At 38.0% G+C, this 18,613-nt stretch overlaps 1 protein-coding gene across 1 annotated transcript in view; it reads right to left on the bottom strand.

Annotated features, from left to right (window-relative positions):
- LOC127651349 (receptor tyrosine-protein kinase erbB-4-like) overlaps nucleotides 1-18,613 on the bottom strand; it is a 213,951-nt gene that overhangs the window by 52,329 nt on the left and 143,009 nt on the right. Inside the window, exons 11-20 of the mRNA XM_052137124.1 lie at nucleotides 18,045-18,135; nucleotides 16,459-16,658; nucleotides 15,049-15,181; nucleotides 8,970-9,063; nucleotides 7,126-7,280; nucleotides 6,329-6,373; nucleotides 5,755-5,887; nucleotides 2,677-2,799; nucleotides 2,474-2,572; nucleotides 819-1,004 (exon numbers count right to left, since the gene is read on the bottom strand). Of these exons, the coding sequence (XP_051993084.1) occupies nucleotides 819-1,004; nucleotides 2,474-2,572; nucleotides 2,677-2,799; nucleotides 5,755-5,887; nucleotides 6,329-6,373; nucleotides 7,126-7,280; nucleotides 8,970-9,063; nucleotides 15,049-15,181; nucleotides 16,459-16,658; nucleotides 18,045-18,135 (1,259 nt within the window). The remainder of the gene's footprint in view (nucleotides 1-818; nucleotides 1,005-2,473; nucleotides 2,573-2,676; nucleotides 2,800-5,754; nucleotides 5,888-6,328; nucleotides 6,374-7,125; nucleotides 7,281-8,969; nucleotides 9,064-15,048; nucleotides 15,182-16,458; nucleotides 16,659-18,044; nucleotides 18,136-18,613) is intronic.

Raw genomic sequence — 18,613 nt, 5'->3', positions numbered from 1 at the left:
AGTTATGGATCAGTGGAATACTATGATGCTTCATAGGTGAGTTGCCTAAATTTTGTTATTGGTTGTTTATATGTTGGTGGTCTGACAAAGATATAGATTGTACCTGCTGTTGTGATTGTATCTTAAAATGTTTTATATCAATAGAAAATCAAGAAATTTAGCTTTCCAAAGATATGTGGCATGTGTACCAATGTAACACACAGCAGTTTTGTTTATCACATACTTTTATTTTGTACATTTAAGGGCCCGTCCACGGGCTGTGAATTCTATCATGTTAAAAAGATGCGTCCTGAAAGCACGTTCAACGCCTGCTGTGTATTGCTCTTTTATGAGTGGGAACTCAAACTCTTTTAGAGGAAATAAACTCTTTTTAGGAGGAGAAACACTCTTTCAGGCAATGAAAGCGTTTGTCGAAGCGCCCAGGGGCGTAGACTGCACAGCGTGCAGAGAGAGAGAACGCCAGCTGGTAACGCGCCGTAGATCCAACAGCAGAGCTTATCGCCAGTAGAGGTGAGTGAAACAGTGGTGAACTCAGCTTGCTGTTGCACAACCATTCGGCTCCAAAGAAAAAGTTTGACTGGCACTCGCCAGTCAGACTAGTTTAAAAGTTTAGTTTAAAAACACTTACTTGACAAATGACGTGGAAGTCATTGGACAATCACTGTACGTAGTACTTATTCAGGAAATGCTTTCACAATTCACATTTGAGAATTTATATATTTAGTAATCCAGCAACTATACATCCACAAGCATAGTTATTACATTTTAATGACTGACCAGCAACCGATATAAACATGCTCATTCACAGGGACTCTTACCTTTGCGATCTGTACGCACCAGTTGAGCAGTAACTGGGAGCCGATGTTCCCCTGATGCTCATGTACATAGTCCAGCAGACAGCCGTGGGGCATCAGTTGAGTGACTAGCTGGATAGTGGGACTCAAACAGACCCCTAACAGACGCACTAGATGAGGATGTTCCACGCTGGCCATGATCAGTGCCTCCTAGAGGGCAAACAGAGAATCACAAGTACTTTAACATTTCATTTGTATATGCTGTTTTCATTAATAAACTGGAACATTTTGGTCAAACACACTCCCACAATTATACGTCAATTCAGTGACACTATAAGTTGGAAGTTGAAATTATATAACAAGAATAGCAATAGGGTTGCAGCAGTAGGGTTGCCAATTTGCCACAAGAATACGGGATGTTTAAGCATTTTGAGTGCTTCAATAAGAGAGGGAGGTCCCCCTCAAGTCACTAAAATCATGCTTTTCACCAATAAAATAAGGAAGAATAGGCATTCAGTATGTGACTTCTTCATTTCAGGACGTCCCATCTAATACGAGACAGTTGGAAACCCTTGACAGCAGTGTAACATGTTATACACTAAAACTATTTAAAAATATATAATTAGCGTATAATTATAATGCATTCAGTTTTTATGACCTTATATTATGTTTTTTTTTTTTTTTAATAAATTCAGGGATTTACCAGTGTTACAGCCTTAACCAGCTTACGGAGTATAGCTGTGCCATCAGGCCATATCGAATATGTAATATTGGATAGAACTTTACACACTAAAATCATGTTTTGTTGTGTTTATATCTTTTGTTTATACTTTCTTGAGTATTGTTAATGTTTACAGACTGGCTCCATTTAATTCCATTGTACTATAAACCTGAATGTTGTTTTTATGTATATAAAAATTGGATGAGTTGAAATTATGTTTTGAGGTAATAAATAGTTGTGGTTGTTTCTCTATCATGTTATCTATAGGGATCGTGTTGGGTAGGGTGGGGTTGAGCATTGTGAGCTGGTGTGTGTGTGTTGTTGTGTTTTGTTGTGCGGTTTTTGACCGTGATATTTGCTCTGCTGTTTTGGTTCTTTTTTTGCTTTGATGTACTGGAGGACCCCCTCAAAAACGAGATGCTTCATCTCAAGGGGTTAATCCTCGTAATAAAGATATGTTTATAAATAAAAATAAAAAAAAATAAATAAAATAGTATGGTACAAATTGCTGTCAATTGAGCTTAAATTGCATTGAACCTGAAACATTCCTTTAACCAAATCAAATGTTGATCAGATAAAATAAACCTTCCCTTACAAAGCAATAAAAATTTTAAACTTAAATCTTCATGCTCAAAAAACTACCCAAGTAGAGTATTTTTATAAACGAGATTTACTCTTTTTATGGATAGGGGTGGAATTGACAACTGTGGAACTGACAAAACACTACCCAAAAATTCAGTTATCAGTGAGAAAAATCTTACATTATTAAGTTATATTAATATATTAATCTATTATACATTTTTTAACATATTTTGAAAACAGTGTTTTTGGTGCTTACAGTTATTCAATTCGAAGGAACAGTGACAAATTAATTCACAGTAATTCACCCAATTGTCTGTTTTCCTTGTTATTTTTGAAATTATGGGGAAAAAGTAAGGTTTCACTGGGAAGTACTCACATCCATAAACTCAACATTTGGTTTTGGTCCTGTGCATTCATTGAGTATCTTTATGGCCACAGGAATCTTCACCGATTCCCCTTCTGGAACCCAGATTCCCTAATAAAGAAGACATTGGAAGCAGTCAATTACAGTCTAAATCATATAAATAATTGATGTGGAAAAACATCAAATTCATATAACAATCAGCCTGAATGCAGTACCTTGTAAACAGTACCAAATGCTCCAGTTCCCAGGATCTTGACCCTCTTGAGCTCAGTCTCCTTCAATATACGTAGTTGAGCCTGGTTGGGTGCTGTGCCACTTGGCGTTAACGGCTCCACCAACTGCTCAAAACAGCAGAACCAAAAAAGTTAATATTAACTTTAATTTTATCTGCCAAACACTCAATGACACCATTATGGACAGATCTATTTAAGTTTATTATTGGCATCACATACAATTGTTATCAATGTACAATTCATAACCGACCTCTCCTGGGTTTTTGCCTGTTTAAGTTCCACTACATGTTTCCATACAATACTTAGCTTGTAAAATGAACTCTAATCCATGCCATCATTACTTTGTACCTTGACTATTGTAATGCCCCATTTCACAATGCCCGTAAACAATTACCAGATTACAAGTCATGCAAAATTCAGCAGCTTTAGTTCTCACAAACACCAAGAACTCCACACACCATCACTTGAATTCTATTCCATCTGCACTAGTTTGCCATCTCATCCCATATTCAGTTCAGAATAGTTCTCTTAACCTTCAAAATTCTTCATGGCCTAGCACCCCATTATCTATATTAGCTACTGCATTCATATACTCCTGCACATACTCACTGGTCCTCAGAGTCCAGCTTCTTTTCAATTTAAACTCTTCTATATGGGTGGCAGATCTATGGCTACCGAACTCTCAAATTCACTTCCACAGAGTCTTTGAAATATCTTCCTATTTCTACCATAAACCTCAACTAAAACTCCAGCCTGATCTTATGCAAACTACAGTATGTGACTATGGTGACTGTAACAAGTTCGGAAGTGGGAAGAGGAGGAAGTGGGAGACGACGAATCCAACTCAAAGGTAATATTTATTTTTCCATCTCAAAAGCTTCCAAAACACACAATTGATGCAATAACACACACACACACACACACACACACACACACACACACACACACACACACACACACACACACACACACACACACACACACACACACACAAGTGCAGGCATGGCTCTCTCTCCCCCTCAATGGCATCTGGCTCACTCTTAAATCCGTCTAAAACTCTCACTGCAATGACAGCTGTTAGAGACAATCATAACCAGGTTATGATCCTTACTGTTCTCATCTCCTGATCTTGCTCTCCATTCACAAGCCAGCGCTCAACCACGCCCCCACCACCGCAGTGACATTTTTTGCAAAATGGTATTGCATGGTTCCTTACTTATCTATTACAGCAATTCAGAGGTGAAATGTCAACTTAAAGTGAATACAATTTTCTCCCAAACAGATATTTCGAGTTTTAAATGAACAAACCCTACTTCCCCACCCTACACCTTTAACCTAAGGTAAACTTATAGGAAGTATTGTCATAAAAAGCATGTTACATGAAAAAAGCAATTGCTCAAGCAACCACATACTTTTGAGGTGCTTCTATGACAAATGTGGGCTCACATGTTGACTCTAATGCTCTTCAGGGGGCATATTCAAGAAAATTCCTATCTTAAGTCTTAAGTTAAGATCTGATCAGTTAAGTAAGGATTTTCTACAAATTCACATTACAGAAGCAAATCATAACTTAATTTAGGATTCTTATCTTTTCTTATAAAATCATGCCTCATCTTTAGTTAAGATAGGATAATGCATTTAGGAAGTGTTATTCTGTAATAGCTTTTGTGAGAGTCCCACAGCCATTGGGGATTGTGTCAGGAAGGGCATCCAGCATAAAATCCTGTGCCAAGTCTAATATGCATATCACGGATGGTCCGCTGTGGCGAACCCTAACGGGAGCAGCTGAAAGGAGAAGAAGATTCTGTAATAGCTTTTGCCCTAAGTGAGATCCTAACTGAAATTTTCATAGTAACCAAGCAGATAAGATAGGATTCAAAAGTTAGGATCTTTCTGTAATGCACCCCCAACACTCGTATACTAGTCTTTTGCATTGCAAGTGCAAAGCTTTAATAGCTGACCCGTGCACATTTTGATCATGCTCAAACAAGCTTGTAAATATAGTTGGTTATGAAACACAACTGTTAAAATGTATCACATTTCAAGTCATGTACTAAAAGTGTTTTTATTTCCTAAGATAACATTGGATAAGGAACATGGGGAAAAGTAAGTGTTTAAGATAATGTTCAGTTTTACTTGCAATTTTTTTGAAAGGGAATCAAAGGTATTGTTTTTGTAGCGCCTCAGATGTTAATTTCACAAGGACACATACAACATGTCACATAAAAATAATTTAGCAAAAAAGTACAGTAGATATAATAGTGTAATTCTATGAGATCAGGATGAAAAAAGTTTCTTCTTTTACAATATTTTGTCCTCATCTCACTGTTGATTTGCTCCATTTTCTTCCTTTTCTGATTGTTCTTTTTTATCATCTTATATGTCATTTTGTAGCTGCATATCAGTATATTCTCCTTTATAAATTATAGAGAGACCTTGATCTTTGGAAAATTATCAAACAAAAAAAAGTGCATTATTGTTTTTGTAGTTCTAATAAGGCTTGAGATGGACAGACTTAATTCTAAAGTAAACTGTTTATTGTGATTTCTGATACAATTTTTGAAAGTAAAGTTTTTTTCCTGGTCTTTTAAAATAAACAAAATCAATTCTGCAACATTGAATTTATCTACAAAAAAAGAGGAACTGAAACCTTGGGAAAGAGTAAATCAATCTATTGACTGTAAACTCCCAAACACATCTTCTCCCAGCAGATTCTATAATATTGACTTACATTTTAAATAAAATGCACACACTCAAGCTCACACACATACTGGTTGCAGAATCATTTTGAAGTAGGCCTACTTTCATAACTTTCCATTTAAGTATCTGAAAATGGCCTACATTATTCCATTTGAGGTTTTCCCCATTGAAGAGAGAGAGAGGCACTTTCAAACTGAAAATTGAGACTGGCCATAGACCACAAAAACCCACACAAGCACCATCACACCAATTTCAGTGGCTAGCTAAAGACATATTAGGTGTCCTCTGTGGCCAACTGTTTATAAAATTAATGCACCACCTCAAACTCGTTTAAAATGCTGGCAGATGTTTAGCTCTCACCTCTGTTTCTAGGAAACGCCGTAAAGCTCTTTTCTTCCGGATGCTCTTGCGGCGGAAAAAGATAGAAAATCCAAGTGCCACGATTACGACCACAAACATGCCCCCAATCACCCCAGCTGCAATCAGAGGAGTCCTGGAGAAAGAGAAACTGTAACTAACTATTATTTGATACAATGGTCTATTTTTTCATTTTATATATATATTATTTTTTGCATATGTGGTCTTCAAGTGGTCTTCAACAAGGATATATTGGACATAATCAATTAACAATGCCATTGCACAGATAACACATTCACCAATATATTTGTCAATTTTAAATATCATAATAGGTTATTACAGATTTATCACTTAGTTAAAGTGTCCACCTTTATGTAAAATAAATGTAGAATACGTAGAATAAAATAGCTTTTTAAAATGGCTCAAACGGTAAGCCTGTGCACTAATGGGGGCCTGTTCATATACAATACAGTATTTATATCAATATTAAAAAGAGTGCCTTTTGCAGGCCTGGATTTTCATGGATTGGAAATCCAAACGGATGTATAAAATTGAAGAAAACATTCTGGATTTTTACCTGTCCAGCATTCCAATACAATTTTGGATCCGGGGTCCAGTACACCTACAACAAAGTGCCAAATCAAATTGATATTATATCAATACAAAGTTTAGATATTTGTGATACATGTTTTTCATACTGATTACTGTTCTATGACTGGTATGTCCTGGGCTTAGGTCATTTTTATCGGATCGAGATCTTCATAAAAGTCAATATACAAGCATAATAGTATAATGGTGAGAATGTTGCCAAAAATAAATAAATAAATAAACTTGTACCATGTCAACAGCTGATCAACACACCCTTGTTTGGGAGTTCATTCCCTCAGATGAGTCATATACATAAAATGCTCCTTCATGGGCCTAAGTGTAACCTGGTATCATCTCAAGAGTTCTACATTTAGAATTAATGCATGTTGGAGCGCTGTCATAGAGACTGGATTCAGTAACCACAGTGACTGAAGAGCGCACGCATGACAGTAACCAGCAGCGATGACTGTCATCTGAGAGATGAAGGGATTGGGAGCACTTTGTTATAGTGTCCTAGAGCATCTCAAGAGCTTTGATTTGAGAGACTAGAGCGAAACAAGGGTTCACACTGGGTGGATGTTTCATGTGTGTCCATTTGTAGTATGATCTCTCTTAGATCTAAAGGAGATGACATTGAAGCCCTGTGGAACTGACCCCAAATTTGTCATCCGACCGGGCAGGTAAAGTTCAGCAAGTGACATGTAGATTCTGCTGTTTGAACGAATGAATTTCCACTGAACAAAGAATGTCCTGGAGGATTTTGGATAAATACACATGGACTCTTACCCCTGGGTGCAGTTGGGGTGGCAGGGATGGCACTCGTTGTTGGTCTCAGCATATTTGAAGATGAAGCTGTTTGCTCCCTGAAGACCATCAGGGCATTTCTCCACACAGTTGGGCCCATCTTTGAGATACAGGCATTTTGTACAATGGTCTGGACCCTACAGCATGCAAATAAAGTACAACAGGAAGATGAATATTTGAAAATCCACTTTCTCATAATAGCGACTTCATATCTAATCCTGTCTCAGGGATTCAAAAAAATAAACAAGCCCTTCTCACTTAACACATTTCTCATAATTGCAATTATTTCTAGTAATTATGACTTTATATCTCACAATTGCATTATTTCTTGTCATTTTGACTTCACCTCTGATATCTTCAGGTAATTCTGACTTAATATCTCACAATTGTGACTATTCATAGAGTTACAACCTTATATTTATTCCCGCCACAGAAGAAAAAAATATAAAAGTTCAATCTGACTATATCTCACAGTTGCAACTTCATTTCTCGAGTTTATTCAATTTCTCGTAATTGCGACTATACCTCACAAGTGCAATTATTTCTTATAAATGTGACTTTACATCTTGCAATTGAGTTTAAATCACACAATTTCTCACAATTTCGTGTTTATATATCACAATTGTGACTTTATATCTGATCCTGCCATGGAGAAAAATAAAAAGGTGTTCTGACTACCACCCCTGGAGTCGCAAGTTCGAATCCAGGGCATGCTGAGTGACTCCAGCCAGGTCTCCTAAGCAACCAAAGTAGCTTGGATGCTAGGGAGGGTAGAGTCACATGGGGTAACCTCCTCGTGGTTGCTATAATGTGGTTCACTCTCCGTGGGGTGCGCGGTGAGTTGTGCGTGGATGCCGCGGAGAATAGCATGAAGCCTCCACACGCGACATGTCTCTGTGGTAACACGTTCAACAAGCCACGTGATAAGATAAGTTTGACGGTCTCAGGCGCAGAGGCAACCGAGATTCATCCTCTGCCACCCAGATTGAGTCACTATGCCACCATGAGGACTTAGAGCGCATTGGGAATTGGTGATTCCAAATTGAGGAGAAAAAGTGGAGAAAAAGAAATATATATATATATATATATATATATATATATATATATATATATATATATATATATATATATATATTTTTTTTTTTAATACCATGAATATACTCCGATCTACTTCTAATAATTGGAAATGTATTCTGATGAAGGCTTTCATAGCCGAAACACGCTTGCCAATATATATTTTTAAGATGCTTTAGTTGAATAGATTTTTTTTTATCTATGCCACATAAGTGCATTGCATTTTTCTCTATTTTCAATACTTTAAATACTACCATTGTACTCAACAAAACACATAGTATTACCATGGAACTTATACAAAAAATAAAACATGGTATACTATAACACTTTTTGGTACTTTTTTGAGTTAACTTCACACTTAACTTTTATTTAATTCATATGGCAGAGTAAACAACATAAATAAACAAATTCATACATATTTGATCTATGTAATCGCCTGTTATAAAATGGGTGTCACACGGCTGGGCCAGTTCTTAGATTCTCTGACAGCTCTGATGTTGCTAATTACACAGCTCAGGAATTGAGATGGACAGGCAGGTTATCATAAGAATCTGACAGGTTTGTTCATCTGCTTTCAAGGCAACTTGTATTTTTAAGTCTTACTGGCAAAACTGAGGTAGACTATTCATGTCATTTACACAAACATCCATAGTTCCTAAAAATATAACAGTTGTCCCTGATGGTTAAATGGTAAGGGGCAGACACATTGTAGATCAAAGGGTATTTGAAATGGCATTGCTTGCTTTACTTACAGGGCCATGACAGGTTACAGTTTTATCTTCTGCCTTTTCACACTGGCTGTCACACTCACCACACAAAGTACCGTTGGCAAACTCTCGAACATCTCTGAAACATACAAAGCAAAAGCTTAATCACTATGAAATACAGTACATGCAGAGTAAAAAAGATTAAAAATAATATATACTTGTAAATAATACAAGTAAAACTTGTTTAGGGTTTTACTCCAAACCCTAACCCCATATATTTAATATTTTCAATTTATTCAGTCTGAGCTTCAAGCTAAATTTCAAACTCCTTTTAAAACTAATTACAGCCTTTGGTTTGCCATCTATTTTTTTGTTATTTGTAAATTTGCACAAATTCGCACAAATGACTGCCAATGAGTGCCTTTACATGCATGATCTTACACCGATTTTGCTTAATAAGCCGGCAACTTGTAAGGTCATGTAAACACATTAAATGGCCTTCCTTTATCGGAGTTAGGTCATAAGGTCATACATGGTTTAAGGTTAAATTATCAACACCGGTAGATAATAATAATTAAAAAAAATACATTGTCTTGTGAAGATTCCTTTATTACTTATTTAAACATGCCAGTCAACCAAAAGCATTTCAGTGATGTATTATTTGTTCCTTATTCATCCTCCATTTCGTCTTAAATGACAACCATCTGTAGTGAAGACACAATATTCATACATTGCAGAGAACTTGGCTAATGTGCCAGTCAGCTAAGTAAAGTCCATAAAAAAATAATGGCATTTTAATTGGGAAAATCTTTCACGGTACTGGTCTGAGAGGCAAGAACAAACATTCCTCTTTAAATTTTATCTAAGCAGATGGCGGCTCAGATTGTGGTAGATACGGCAGAAGAGCTGCTTAGCGGAGCAATCAATACCATTTCCTTTGTTCGTTTACATCAGCCTGTGGTTCGGAGGGAGATTTTAAGAAGTGGTTCCAAGCAGGAAAAGAGAAGAGTCTCAATAAATGTGTAAATAAGAGAGTAAGGTTCAAAGCAATCTCTTTGATTTTATAAAATAGGAAATTGAGTAAACAAGCCCTCATGCTAGATTAGAAAAGAAGCATAGTTTGAAGTTTTCCAATCTGAAAATGTGTAATAATGTTGATTGATGTTAATGTTATGTCCCAAACCAACTACATGGACTAAATCATGCTCTATATTCATTTATATATTTTATTTGTTCATTTATGTTTTTTTATTTTTTTTTTTGTAATGTATAGTTGTATAATTAAAACAATTTATAATGTAATTTTTTTAACAACCATTTTCCATCCTCTTTTTGACACATAATAAAAAGGCCTTTTTTTGCTGCTGTTCCTTAAAAAAGCCCCCTCCACATGGAAAAGAGTGTGACAGGTATGATGTTGGGTCAGTGTACTTCTCAATTGTCCCATTCTTCAAAAACAGTCTCTTTGCAAAGCCTGCTTTATGTTCTGAAAGTTACAGTATGTTTCAATGTATAAAAAATGTGATTTCTCATGATATAACCCCTTTAAGAAATAATGTAAAGTAAAGTGAATGATATAAAAATGTTGCATTAAATAAACTGAGTAAACATTCAGGGGGAAAAAAGCTACTGTTTAAGGTACATGTGCAGTCACTGGATTGGTATCTTAAAAGCAAACTTTTTTGTACCTCTAGTAAAAAATGTGGGTACATAATTGTACCCTAAGAACCTTAAGGGTACAGCTATGCAGTTCTTGAATTTATTCTTTTGACATAGGGGCATTTACTTCTTTAAAGAGATGTGACAAATAGACTGAAAATAAATTTCAAAGACATTAATTATTGTAAATAACCACTGCAGAAATGTACACGGAACAAGTTTACCACCCCATTGATGACTTTGTACCTTAAACTATAACTTTTTTTCCCCTAAGAGTGTAAATTATTAAATTAATGTCAATTAATAAATTATAAATTAAATGGTTCTCTAAATAATCAGAAACTCTTACCCCAGTTATTTTAAGTAAAATATATATTTAACTAGTCTCATTTCTGAACCTTTAGTTGACAGCAACTGAGAATTTTTTCTAACCCCATTCATAGATTCACAACAATATAAAATGGTTTAAAGAACAGTTGATTGATTGTAATGAGACTCTTACTCATTGTTAAAAATCCTGACACTCCCCCACAGCTGATTATTTTTTGGAACTAAATTAAATTTTTCTACAATGGGGAATCATATTCTGATATTGGTCAGAGTTGGGAGTTGCCATTGTTTAATGACTACAGCAGCAAAGCAGTGCCAACGAAAGAGCTCTTCTATGAAACTCCCAGCAGACTAAAATGTTAATTTGTTGTCAGATGACTGTTTCCTTTTTTGTCATTCACAGATGGCAGTGTATTTTGAGTACTTGAGACAGCCCAAGTAACAATTAGCTGGATTTGGCCTGTGCAATAGCTTACCACTGGCCAAACACTGTTGACTTGTAACATTTAGATGAAAGCCATTCCTCTTACTTTTTTTATTTAAATATTTTCTTTCACATCCACAAGGCATAAGTTTATATATGATTCTGTTTAGAAAGAGACTTGGGGCTAGGTCCAATCTAAATGACAGATAGTCTTGATAAAAGAATCCTACAGTAACCATAGCAATACCATTTGATGTGTAGAGATATGCAAATCAAATCGGTGAAATACAGTTCCCTTCTGTCTCTCACTTGACGTTGTGTCTAATGAAGTGACACAAGGGGTCTTCCTGGGATGCCAAACATACCTTTGAACCTGAAAAAGGCCAATGTTAAGTTGGCAGACAGAATTTGCATATCCCGCCCCAGACATACGGGTATAAAGGGAAGCGGGGCAGCAAGTGCCAGTCAAGATTTTTCTTTGGAGCTAAACGGTTGTGCAACAGCAATCTGAGTTCACCACTGTTTCACTCACCTCTACTGGCGATAAGCACTGCTGTTGGATCTACGGCGCGTTTCCAGCTGGCGTTCTCCCTGGGTGCTTTGACAGCGCTTTTCATTGCCTGAAAGAGTGCTTCTTCTCCTAAAAAGAGTTTATTTCCCACTCATAAAAGAGCAACACAAAGCAGGCGTTGAACGTCCTTTTCAGGACACGTCTTTTTAAAGATGTCTTTCCGCCTCTGTGTAGTTCCTGGATGCGGTTGATTTCTCTCGAATTCTGACGGTCATAAAAGCTGCCTCGCGTGCCTGGGCTTCGATCACACGAAGGCAGCGTTTTATGAATGGTTCATGTTCTCAGTGCGAGAACATAGCCATGGCAACATTGCGGTCGTGGCTTTCTTTTCTCACGAGAGAAAGCCACTTCAGCTGTCCCCGCGTCGTTCTTTCTTCCCACGGGATTGAGGACAACACGGCTGGCGATGAAGGCGATTTGGGGATAGCGACGGGCTCTGATTCACCGGGTAAATCCCCACAAACCACCCGCCTCACACTTGCTTGCTTCCGTCCGAGCTCGGGATGAGTGCGGCTCGCCAGCCTGCATTCTCCCTTGAGCCCTCGGAATTGGATGACGACATCTGATGCTGATGACTTGTCTGGGCTGCCACCTTCGGGTCTGCTCGCCCAGTCTCAGGCTGATACGCAGATGTCCGCAGTATGACGAGCTGACGCGGTCGAGGAGGGCACCTTTTACTGCCTGGAACCGACCCCTCCGCTTGTCCGCTCTCACTACCCTGGATGGCGGGGCGGCCCACGGGTACACGGAGGTCCCCCAGGTGGACAGAGCGGTTGCGATCCACTTGTGTCCCTAGAACACCGCCACCTGGCAGGACCGCCCAGTACTCCCCTCCAGAGCCCGTAGAATGAAGTCATCACTGACCTCGAAAGTCTACAGCACCACCGGACAGGTCGCTTCTGCCCTGCATGCCATGGCTCTCCTGCAAGTTCACCAAGCCAAGGCACTCAAAGATCTGCACCTGGGTAGTTCCGACCACGACGTGCTGCAGGAACTGCGCTCTGCCACCGACCTCGCTCTCAGAGCCACGAAGCGCAGGCACTCGGCGGGCGATGGCAACCCTTGTGGTCAAGGAGCGTCACTTCTGGCTGAACATGGTCGAGATACGCGACGCTGACAAGGCACGCTTTCTCAATGCCCCCGTCTCCCAGCTTAGCCTCTTCGGCGACACCGTCGACAACTTCGCCCAGAAGTTTTCGGCGGTGAAGAAGCAGATGGCACATCTTGCCTTGGTGCCACCAAACCAGCGCGCCCCGCATGCTCGCAGAGGGCAACCCCCTGCGGCTAAACAACAGGTAGCTCTGCCTCAACCTGGGCCCAGCTCTCAGCCATAGCGTTGAGCACCTCGCAGGTGGCATAAGCCCCCTGTCTCCAGGACCATTTCCAGGATGAGGAAAGCTCCGATGTGCTCCTGAGACGGGCGACACAGGCAGTCAGTCGTTCGCTCCAGAGCTGGTACCAAGACCAATCTGTCCCCTGGTGGACGGCCGGGGGGAGAATCCTTGTTTCATTTGCCGCACCGCCTTCGAGCTGCGGCACCCACATTCTCAAAAAAGAGAGATTTACTCACTCCCTGGGTCATCTAGCCGGTACGTGCTGTTCTCACGGCACCCGGGCCCCAAAACTCTACAGTCCTGGCTCCCCGGACGCAGATCCCTCGCCTCCGGCCCAATGACTGCTCAGCCCCAGCAGGCCAGCGCTGCCAATTCCAAAGACGCCTCTCTAGGACCTCTTCCTCATTCTCTAACCCGTCCCCCGGCCGGGTGCGCAGAGCAAGGTAAGTGCTTTGAGTCTTTTCTCAGCACCCAAGCCTCGGGACGCTCTTCTGTCTCCCGACGCGATATTACCTGCTCCCCCCCGCCGCAAAGCCCCGTCTGGTACATCAAAAGCGATCGTCCCGTTAGTGCCCCTCGCACGGAGTTTGGATGCATGACTTTCACTTCCCAATCCGTCGCCCTGGCTGGCCAGGACCATCCGACTCGGCTACGCAATTCAGTTCGCCCGGCTCCAGCCTCGTTTCAGCGGTGTTTGCTCCACTTCCATCAGGCCAGGGCCTTCCGAGCAGAGATCACGACCCTGCTCCTCAAGCATGCGATAGAGCCCGTCCCTCCAGCCGAGATGGAGAAGGGTTTCTACAGCCCTCACTTCATCGTACCCAAAAAAAGCGGCAGGTTGCGACCAATCTTGGACCTACGAGTTCTCAACCGGGCCTTACACTGACTCCTGTTAAAAATTTTGACAGCTAGATTGGTTCGCGGTGGTAGACCTGAAGAACGCGTACTTCCACGTCTCTATTCTGCCTCGACACCGACCCTTCTTACAGTTCACGTTCGATGGCCAGGCGTATCAGTACTAGCAGTATAGTGATATATATATATATAAAACATATGATATGTATGTATATATATAAAAAGAAGACCAAACGCTATTCAGTATGCAAATAATATGACTTTCTTGCTACCGTTTACATTTTTTATAATACTATACATTCTAACAATACAAGTGGATGTGACATTTTTTAATAAACTTTTAAAATTAAACCTTACATTTGTAAAAGAGTACAATAGATAAGAAGCATAAAGGCAAAATCATCTACAAAACGAAGTTTGAATAAGACTGATCAAAATGGGAATTCAGCAGCAGAAAATTCTGCTTCAAGCAACATAAATGCACATTTTATTAACTCTACACCTAACCCAAACCCTAGCCCTAAACCTAACCATCAGTGAAGTGAAAATATTATTTTAGAGCAAAAATGCAATCTCAGAATATTGCTAACCATTGTTTATGGGAACATGATTACTTTCTGATATCCATGGGACCAGAAACCATGTCTCGGAGGTTTCTCAAGCAACAAGCTATCATTAGCACTAAAGGGAAATGTGTTCACACTTGAATTGATGCAAAAATGTCTGATGGGGATGGCCCTTGGGAGAAATTCTGCTGAATGTGGTTGACTTCAGGGTATATGAACTTTCGAAAGCTACATGTTGATTTCCAGAGTGATGATGTTTTTTGAATAGAGAACGATCCAAGATTTAAAAAATTTCACCATGAAACTACATTCAGCAGTTTTCCTTTCTTCATTATGAACATATAGTCTAAGGTTAGTTTGCTCTCCATGCGTTTTTAACACTTACCCATCATAAAGATTACAGAACTTGACACAGGTCCTTTCACGGCTGAAAAATTTACAAGACAGACACTGGTCTGGATCAGGACCCCAGCATCCTGCTTCTGAACACAGTGGATCACAGATCATCTTTTGCTGGGCTGAGAAATGCATATAAAGAAATGCAGTTACACACAAAGAACAAAGAGGTTAGAGGTTAAGAGGTTAGAATTTTCTTTGTGACAAATCAATTTACCGTATCTCTATACGAAAATGATCAATGAATCTATACAATTCAAATAAAAACCCAGCATTAAATGAACTGATGTCCTTTATAGTCAACTGGGATCATCAACTATTAATGAAAATATGCTCTTTGTGTGGATTTACAAGTTCTCTGTCTGGACTGTTGTTCAATCCAGGGATAGCAGTCTACTGTGATCAGCAGTGTGGAAAAGTGGCTAATGAATGAGCCAGCTAACAGCGCAATTGATCCTGCACACCACAGACTTATTATCACAGTAATTACATTAAGCTCTGCTTGGTAGTGCGGCACTGTGGGAAGTGTTCGCTGACTGTCAACATCTCCATCAGCTCCTCATAGAAAACAATGACTTGGGTTTCATTAGTCCAATCCTTACCTTATGTAACATATTTGCCTTTATGTTCAAAATATAAATTAATTACCTATATTTTCCAAATTTGTCCTAAAGGTAATGTATATGGAAATTCAAGAACTGGTAGAAATAACTGACTGGTCTATTATGAATACTCAGATAGTCTACGACTGCAACAAAGTTCACACATTCACAGTTCATTTAGTTGTTACAGACATGATCTTATAAATCTTTCAGGAACATGTCCAATTCATATTTAACCACAAAAATATAAATATACATATAACTTGTATTTTGTACAAAGAAAATGAAGCCTATTTTCAGGACCATTAAGATATTTTACATTGTGAAATAATTTAACTAACAGAATTGAATTTATGCTGACTTAAAAAAAAAATGTACCAGACATTATTGTCAACATATATAACAATACATACATATTAATATAATTTATTGTCGTAATCATTATTTGCCACGAAATGTGCAACAATGTTTTTATGTAATAAAAATATGCTTTTTTTATATATTTTTTTCTTATTTTTTTTACCGTCATGACACTTCAAAATGCTGTTAGAAAAGAAAATGTAATGATAATGTTTCTTCAAATATCCATTATTCATTAATCAAATGTTTGCTTTAAAAACTCATGGTAATAAAGTGGAAAATTTAAGATGGTCACCAATAGGCAAAACTATCAAAGGATAAGACAAATTGATAAAACCGAAGACGATTACTTATCCTTTTCCATTGAAGTAGATTTGCCAGTACACCTCATTCTCAAACTTATTTGGTAGTAATGCTGTTGTTTCAAAGACACTCACTGCACACTCTAGGGTCTCTGTTGTTTTTGATGAGCGCTCTCTGGGTGCTGGTGCGGAAAAGGCCTGTCCAATTCACCGTATTGTAAAAGCAGAGCTGACTGTTGTTGGTTATGTAGACGTTACCAGCACTGATCTCTCTCAGAGACTGGAACTGCAGTGAAGAGATCCAGCGCTGTTTGAGGATCAGCAGAGAAATACCACTGACAAAGCAAAGAAGAGTTATTGAAGAGTTCTAAATTGCTCTATATTCAATGTGAACAAATCTAGAGCAAACATAGAGCAAATGGAAGCAATTATCTTGATTTCAGTCTGTCATTAAAGAAAACAGTGTAAGTGTAAATAACACCACACAGCACATCTATTTGCATACAAATTGTCTCTTTAAAACAAAGAGATTAAAGACAATCTGAATCAATGTAGTGTGTTAAGATGGTGAATACTTAATACTACTTATAATAATAAGTAAAAATTTATATAAAAGTTGATTTTCTAGCAGTGATTTGGTCAAAGTGAATGTGGGGAGTTGAGAGAAAGGCTTGATCCAGGGAAAATTAACCATGGTTTTACTATAGTAATATTGTATTAACCATGTTTTTTTTGGAAGAGGCCATAGTTTAAATGCAATTAACCATGGTGTTACTACAGCGATATGTTGTTAATATAAACATGTCTAATGTTGTGGTTACTATGATTTTAATACAACATGCCATGGTGATACTATGGTTACTGTTGTAATGGTAACTTTTTATAAGCGAAGGTTATGTTTAAGGTCATGGGTTGTGGGACACAACAAATACACTGCAGTATGCTGTATGTTAGTATTTACTTAGAAGTTAAAATAGGATCTGTCACTATTTGCACAAGGGTTCACATTTATTTTAACACTATTTTCACTTACTGTAGTGCAAAGAAGATGCTTTTTGTTTCTCTTTACACTATAGTGTAAATAGCCTCTATCACTATTAGCACTCAGGGCAAATAGCCTCTGCCTAAAGAAAATGCCATTCAAGCTAAGAAACAGAAATACAGCAACTAAAAGTAACATTGTATTACCATGTTTATTGGACATGAATAATAGTAAAACCATAGTACACTTTGCAATACTGTAGAGCAGCATGTAAACATCATGGTATATGAATATTGTTTAGTACCATGATATACTGTATATCTGATATTCCTTATATACAATTTCATGGTCTTTAACTGCTGCTGTAATTATTTTGTATAGGTAGCAAATTTATAAGTTGTTTAGTTGTATTTTTTTAATTGTTCTTCAGGAAAATATTAAATTTATACCTAGTTTATACCATGTACTTTTTAAATCTGGCGAGATTAAACACAACAAAAAGGACTTTCATTATATGTAAGGAGCAAACTGAAAGGGACATCATGATTATGGTTTATTACAATAATCAACATCAGAGAGGAAAGTGTAGTTTTTGGTGTGATTTTGCACAAACAAACAAACTTTAAGAACTGAACCGCATTAAAAAAATGAACTAAAATGAATAATGGAATAATAATGAATAATAATCTATACCACAAAAAAATTTGCATGCAAATGATTATTTTTATTTTTATTTTACCTATACAGCGTTCTTCCTCCTATGGTAACAAGGTTGGAAAAGACACCAAGATCAGTCATGTTCTCTGGCCAGGACTGGATGTTCACATAACCTTTGGAAGGAATTATCACATATGATTTATGTAATGATCTATTTTTCACTAACTAGATTCGAAAATTAAAAGCACATTATTAGAAAAGTATAAAAAGCATAGCAATTCGGAACAAGTTGCATGATTTGTTCTAACTCCTAACCGTAAGAATAAGTAATAGTAGGCTAATAGTGATACTTTGCACACAATGCATTGTATTGTAGATCCATTTACAAACTGAGAGAATGTCTGTATCAGAAAATGGATGCTTTTGGTGTTTATGCTTTTTTTGTATTTGCTTTTTCACAAAGCAAAAGTGTGAATTGAAGCTGGATGGTGGACAATAGTCATAATTCTTTCTTATTGCAGATTTTCAATATGTTTCACCCCATTAAATGCAATATCTGATGTAAGAACACACCCGATCTGAATGTAATAAAACTTCTAACATTACTAGCGTTTTTTTCAAACCCATTAGACTTTATTACACTATAACTAC

The sequence above is a fragment of the Xyrauchen texanus genome, chromosome 11 (assembly GCF_025860055.1).
Source record: "Xyrauchen texanus isolate HMW12.3.18 chromosome 11, RBS_HiC_50CHRs, whole genome shotgun sequence".
NCBI lineage: Eukaryota > Metazoa > Chordata > Actinopteri > Cypriniformes > Catostomidae > Xyrauchen > Xyrauchen texanus.
Note: the sequence above shows the minus strand (reverse complement) of the source record. Positions and strands in the feature narration are given on the sequence as shown.